Consider the following 6,000-nt stretch of genomic DNA (forward strand, 5'->3'; position numbering starts at 1 on the left):
ATAGAGTTTGTGAATGTCAGAGCTAGAGAAGATTATCTTCTTGCTTCTCTCATTTGAAAGATAAGACCACAGTAGTTTAAACAGAACTGCTTGGAAATCAAGTTCTTAATTCCCACACTAGTTGAAACATTTTTCACTTAATTTGATCTTATATATGCATATCCACAGGATGGGCAGGCATATATATTTATATATCTCACATAGTACATACTTAAAATAAATGCATGTGACAGAAAAAGCTATCATCATAACATCTTTGATGTACAGGTAGTTTGTACAAGATGATTATAGCAAATGAATGTTTTTAAAGGAAAGCAGATGTAGGGGTACTTGAACAGCTCAGTTAGTGAAGCATCTGATTCTGGTTTAAGTCATGATCTCAGGGTCCTGGGATGGAGCCCTGCATCAGGCTTCTTGCTCAAAGGGGAATGTGCTTCTCCCTCTGCCCCTCCCACTAGTCGTGTTTTCTCTCTCAAATAAATTCTTTAAAAAACTAAAATAAAAGAAATTAGGTGTGGAATGATGGATGGAAATGGGAAGACTTGGGCTCTGCCTGTGTGATTACCAGCAAGACATTTAAAGTCTCTTAACTTCATTTTTCCCCTTTGTAAAATAGGAATAATGACATCTACTTCATAAGATTGGTGTGAGAAACAAATGATAAAATGTCTACAAAGCTACTTCATAAACTATAAGGCACCATATTAATGTGACATGATTATAGACAGCAAAATAGAGTGTATTTTTTTAAAAACAATTCTTTTATCTCTATAAAATACCTTTGTCTCTACCTCCCAAACCTTGGCTTCTCCAGGAAATAATAGCTTTTATGATTCTTATCAAAGTCCATTTTCTACCACCTAAATTAAAATCAAATTTAAAAATTAAAGGACTCTGTTTTGCACAAATCACAATAGTGCTTTTTCTTTTGGTGAGTTTCTGAGTTGAAATCTGTGTTTAGCCAAAAAAAAAAAATCTATGTTTATTCACTGGGTTTGAGATTACATTCACCCTGGTCTGTTACTTGTAGGACCAAAGCTATACAAAGCAAATAGAGTGATCATAAAAGTTTCATTCCTTTCTAAACAGAACATTCTTGACAAGTATGTAGTTGTTTCTAGATCCCTAGAAGAGAAATAGCAAGAGCAACATTTTGGGAATAAAAATAAGATAGCCTGATGGTAGTGACAGGTGCAATGCATAACCAGTCAATAAGAGGGGTTAGCCAGTGAACAAAGATAGTGAGAAGAGGAGGGGTATCCAGTAACAGAAGTTTTAAAAACCAGGTGGAAAAAAAATAAAAATAAAAATAAATAAAAACCAGGTGAAATACACAGTCTTCATCTGATCCATTTAGGTTGCAGGGATAGATTCTGGAGTAAGAACATATCTTGATAAAATAGTTCTCAGGAAAGATTATCCTAGCTGCTTTGTGCCAGGATATGTGAATAAATACAGGTTCTAGGCCACGGAAGAGGCCGAGGCAGTCACTCAGGTATGGAGTGGTGAGAATGGAGTTAATGGTGCAAGTAGAGAGGGAAGATTTAAATGCGAGACTCATTTTAGAAGAAAAAACAAGTAGGATATAGTAACTGATTGAATATGTAGAAAATTAAGGTATTAAAGATGCTCCATGGAAACAAAAATAGATTACTAAGTAGATGGTGATACTATGGACTAAATAAAGAAATTGGAAAGCATTTTAGGGTAAATTAAGAAACAATGTGGCATATTTTTTTAAGATTTTATTTATTTGAGAGAGAGAAAGCAGGCACCAGTGGGCACCAGTGGGGATTAGGAGAAAGTGAGGAGCAGAGGGAGAGGGAGAAGCAGACTACCACTGAGCAGGGAGCCCCATCTGGGGCTCGATCCCAGGACTCTGAGATCGTGACCGGAGCTGAAGGCAGTCTTAACCAACTGAGCCGTCCAGATGCCCCAGATATGGCATATATTAATGAAAGTTTTCCTACACAGCACTTTTGAAATCTAGCTTCTTTAGCCAATATAAATTGAACAGTTAATCCTTAGCCTTTTAGTACAGTTCTAGCATTAAAACAACAAAAATTTCTAAATGTGATCTCTTTTAAAAAAAATCTTATGTGAGCTGAGCATAATCTGACATCTGAAATACCATTTCACAATATTTTTTTCTAGGCAAGACTATAAGGACTTTATAAGTGCACAGGAAAATAGAATACTTGGGAATTTTCATTAGATTTTTAATTTTATTTCCTCTTTGACATTTGTAAAACTTTTCATCTCATCCTTGCGGGTTGTTAGCTGCAAAACATAGCCATCCTTTACACTGTCTCATCATTGTCAACGGAATGAATTTCAGTATTTTCCTTAGCTCTTGGTCAAGTTATGTCTAGTCAACTCAATATTACCTGACATTGCAGAATTAATTTTTTCCTTTGGTTCCCACAGGATCAGCACCTCAGCATGCTGGAGTATCATGTGCCAGTCACGGCAGGAGGAGTAGCAAACATTTTTGATCTGCTGGAAACCAACAAGACTGCTTTAAATATCACAAATTTCTTAGTGAGTCAGACTACTCTGGAAGAGGTAAGCTGGTTACCATGATCCATGTGCATAATGCCACATTTAATTATTACACATTCTGGTTATTTCTTTTTAATGACATTCAATTTGTTTGTAATTGAAACAATATCTAAGCTTGCACCTGAAAAACTTAGCTGAATTTATTTCTAACAGCATTTTAGGATGTTCAAAAAAAAAATGTGAAAGGCATTAACCATTTTTTAATGGAGAAAAGATTTTTCCTTTCTATAAGACATTTATATTCATTAGGCTGTAGGAATATATAAAGGAACAAAATGTTATTTTCATCCATAAAACAAATAGTTATTAACACTTTGCTTTCTCCTTGATAAATTTTTCTCCCCCCCCCGCCCACCCCCGCCCTTGGTAGATTTTTTAAATAACATTATTGATTGGCTTCCAGGGTTAGCACAGGACGGGGGTTTCTAGAGAGAATTCAGTGCCAGACCTGTAGATCTGCTAGGTCCAGGCAACCAAACTAGTAAATGCAGAATTGTTTTGTTTCACTCACATCATCTGTCTTAATTATTTTATTTTATCTTCTATAACTGGAGACTTTAGAGGTCATCCGTCATCCTCTTTGCCCTGTGTTAATTTTGTAGAGCTCAACCAACCTGATGTATAGAACATTGAATAGCATCTATTGTAAGGACGAGTCTAAACGTTAGGCCTCAGGGGCCTCTTAAGTGCTGCATTTTATGGACAATTTTTTATGAGGGTTTTAGCCAATTATGGCTTTACTGACCCAGAAATGTTAGCCTTTGACTTATAATCAACTACCAGGACCCTGTCTGACACAAAAGTAGAATCTCAGGTTCTGGAGGAATCTATGACCAAGTCCTAAAGGTCTGCCTATTAAATAATTGGCTTACTGAACATAATGTGGGCTCTTGATACAAATTTTATTTTAGTACACTAACTCTTGAAACTAGTGAAATTTCTCTCAACATCATTATATAAACATTTGATAATGGCTTGGCTTGGGTTCCTGGATTATACTTGATAGAAATATTAATGTAAATCTTATAAATGCAAATATGTGGTTATAGACATTTAATTATAGCTTTAGATTGATATTATGATTATAGTTCTATAAAATAGATTTTATTTTCAAACCTCAGTTAATTTTCTTAAAGACTTTATTTAATTTTGAGAGAGAAAGAGTGTGAGTAGAGGGAGAGGCAGAAGGAGAGGGGCAAGCTGACTCTATGCCAAGCACAGAGCCTAGCATGGGGCTCCATCCAACAGCCCTGACAACCAAGGAGAAATCAGGAGTGGGACACTTAACTGACTGAGCCATCCAGGCATCCCCTGCCCCAGTTAAATTTGAATATATAAAAGGAATACTAGTGAGAATGTATGTTTCTGTGTGGACATGTCCCTATAATATCTACTTTACTTCTCTTTTTTCTCTTTCACTGTGTGTGTGTGTGTGTGTGTGTGTGTGTGTGTGTGAACTAACCCTATTTCTTCCTTTGGCTTACCAAGCACTAATGGTTTTATTTCCCTTAAAAAATAGGTTTTCATCAACTTTGCCAAAGATCAAAAGTCCTATGAAACTGCTGATACCAGTAGCCAAGGTTCCACCATAAGCGTTGATTCACAGGATGACCGGATGGAATCTTAGTGTTATCTCTATCAAAGTCAAGCACAGCAAATGGTCAATGGCTTCCTTTTAAGGAAGAGCCACAGAAGATATCACTTCCTCAAGCTGTCTTAATTTTAAAGTATTATACTGTATGGAAGGTACAATTGTGTGAGACTAACAAGTAACTAACTAACTATAAGTGGAAAGTTTTTTTTCTAAACTCAGTGAATGTTGTTGCTACTGAAATGAATTTTGGTAAACTGAATACTCCGAGCGTGCTAACGTGTATGCTGGTCACAATGCACTTAAAAATAAATGTCTTAATTTATTACTTTTAATAAAAAGACAACTTAAAAGGCATAGTTATTAGTAGCTGAAAAGTAAGAGTGGAGAAGAAAAGTAAGATAGTTTGGGGTAGATAGAATTGGGAAAACAAAATAATTTATTTACAGAAAACAACAGAATGAGCATCATCATTGGATATAGATTAGCAATGGCAGTAAGCAGTGGGCTCGATGTCTGCAATATATGTGGTGTGTCATTTTCAGTACCTATAAATATTTGGGGAATACTGAATGCCAAAAAAAGTGCCTTTCCACAAGAATGCAATAAGAGGGCAGTTTACCCTGGTGGTAAACAGAATTTAGATTTATTCCTGCCAGGCCTTAACGTAGTAAGGCACTGAGCAGAGTAAGAAGCTATTTGTTCTTCAGAGGAAATGGGTGTATCAGCTGAACAGATAGAAATCCTAAAAACTGATGGAAAATTCATGTGCTGCTGGCAGGCAATTTTTTTTTTTTAAATCTCTTACAGAAACCCTCATATTGTGGGCCTCTCTGCAGGAAACATTCCTGTGGAGAGAAAATGAATATGGAGATAAATTTCAGCTAATCACCCTGCTGACCCAGAATCATGCATATGACTATAGGATAGACTTCATAATGATATGGCCCTCGGGGAAGGTGCTTTTATGTAATGTGTGTGTGTGTGTATGTGTGTACATATTTGCCAGCTTTGGCACAATTGTATTGGTTTCAAAAACCAATAAACTCAAAGTTTAGAAAAAATAATTCATGAAGTCATTTCATTTGTCAGAGAAGATTCAGGAACCTAAAAACTGGAGTCATGTGACCTACAAGGTTCCACGTGATCAGGTCCCTGCTCACCTCTCCACCTTCATCCCTTTCTTTCTCTTCTTCCTCTTTAGGGTATAGTCATGCTGGTTCTTTTTAGTTTTCCCAGTGCACCAAACCCCTCGCATCTCCAGACCCACTACTTGAAATGTTCTTCCTTCCTCTTTGTCAGTAGACTATGCTAACAGTCTTCAGAAATGTTTTACTCTTTCTCACAGAAGCCTTCCTTTTTTACCTCCTCAGTTTAAGCCCAATCCCTCTGTTTTAATACTGTACTTTATTGTACCGTCTACTTTTCTGTCAGAGCATGCATCCTAATTTGTAATATATCCAGACTAAAAATACACATCTTAACAGATGGCAACAGAATTTCTCTTAGTATAGAAAAAGCCTGTATTGAGTATAATATGTAGATAAGGTTTTCAGAGTAGAAGTTGTAACTCTGAGAGCATGAATGTCTTCGGGAGCCCAAAGACAAAAAAAGGGTGGTCAGGCTTCACGAAAGAATAAAAGGATTTATCGTTCATTGTGTTTGTTATTGTGATGATGGTGGTTGGTTGGTTGGTTGGTTGCCTTCTCATTTCTGAGTAGTGGTAGGAATGAAAGCAAAAGGCAAGGAGAGAAGTGGAGAAGGAGAAAGCAGGGAAGACTGAGTATTAAAGAGATGAAAGCCCAGCGAGAAGGTAGAGTGGTTGAGCAGACTTTGAAAACCATGGA

The 6,000-nt window shown here is 36.5% G+C and overlaps 1 protein-coding gene across 1 annotated transcript in view; it reads left to right on the forward strand.

The window, feature by feature from the left end:
* Positions 1-5,220, forward strand: part of ABCA12 (ATP binding cassette subfamily A member 12) — a 283,751-nt gene extending 278,531 nt beyond the window's left edge. Inside the window, exons 55-56 of the mRNA XM_026002201.2 lie at positions 2,428-2,565; positions 4,082-5,220. Of these exons, the coding sequence (XP_025857986.2) occupies positions 2,428-2,565; positions 4,082-4,189 (246 nt within the window). The 3' untranslated portion in view covers positions 4,190-5,220. The remainder of the gene's footprint in view (positions 1-2,427; positions 2,566-4,081) is intronic.
* Positions 5,221-6,000: the final 780 nt, after the last annotated feature.

This window comes from Vulpes vulpes, chromosome 16 (assembly GCF_048418805.1).
Source record: "Vulpes vulpes isolate BD-2025 chromosome 16, VulVul3, whole genome shotgun sequence".
In the NCBI taxonomy this organism is placed as follows: domain Eukaryota; kingdom Metazoa; phylum Chordata; class Mammalia; order Carnivora; family Canidae; genus Vulpes; species Vulpes vulpes.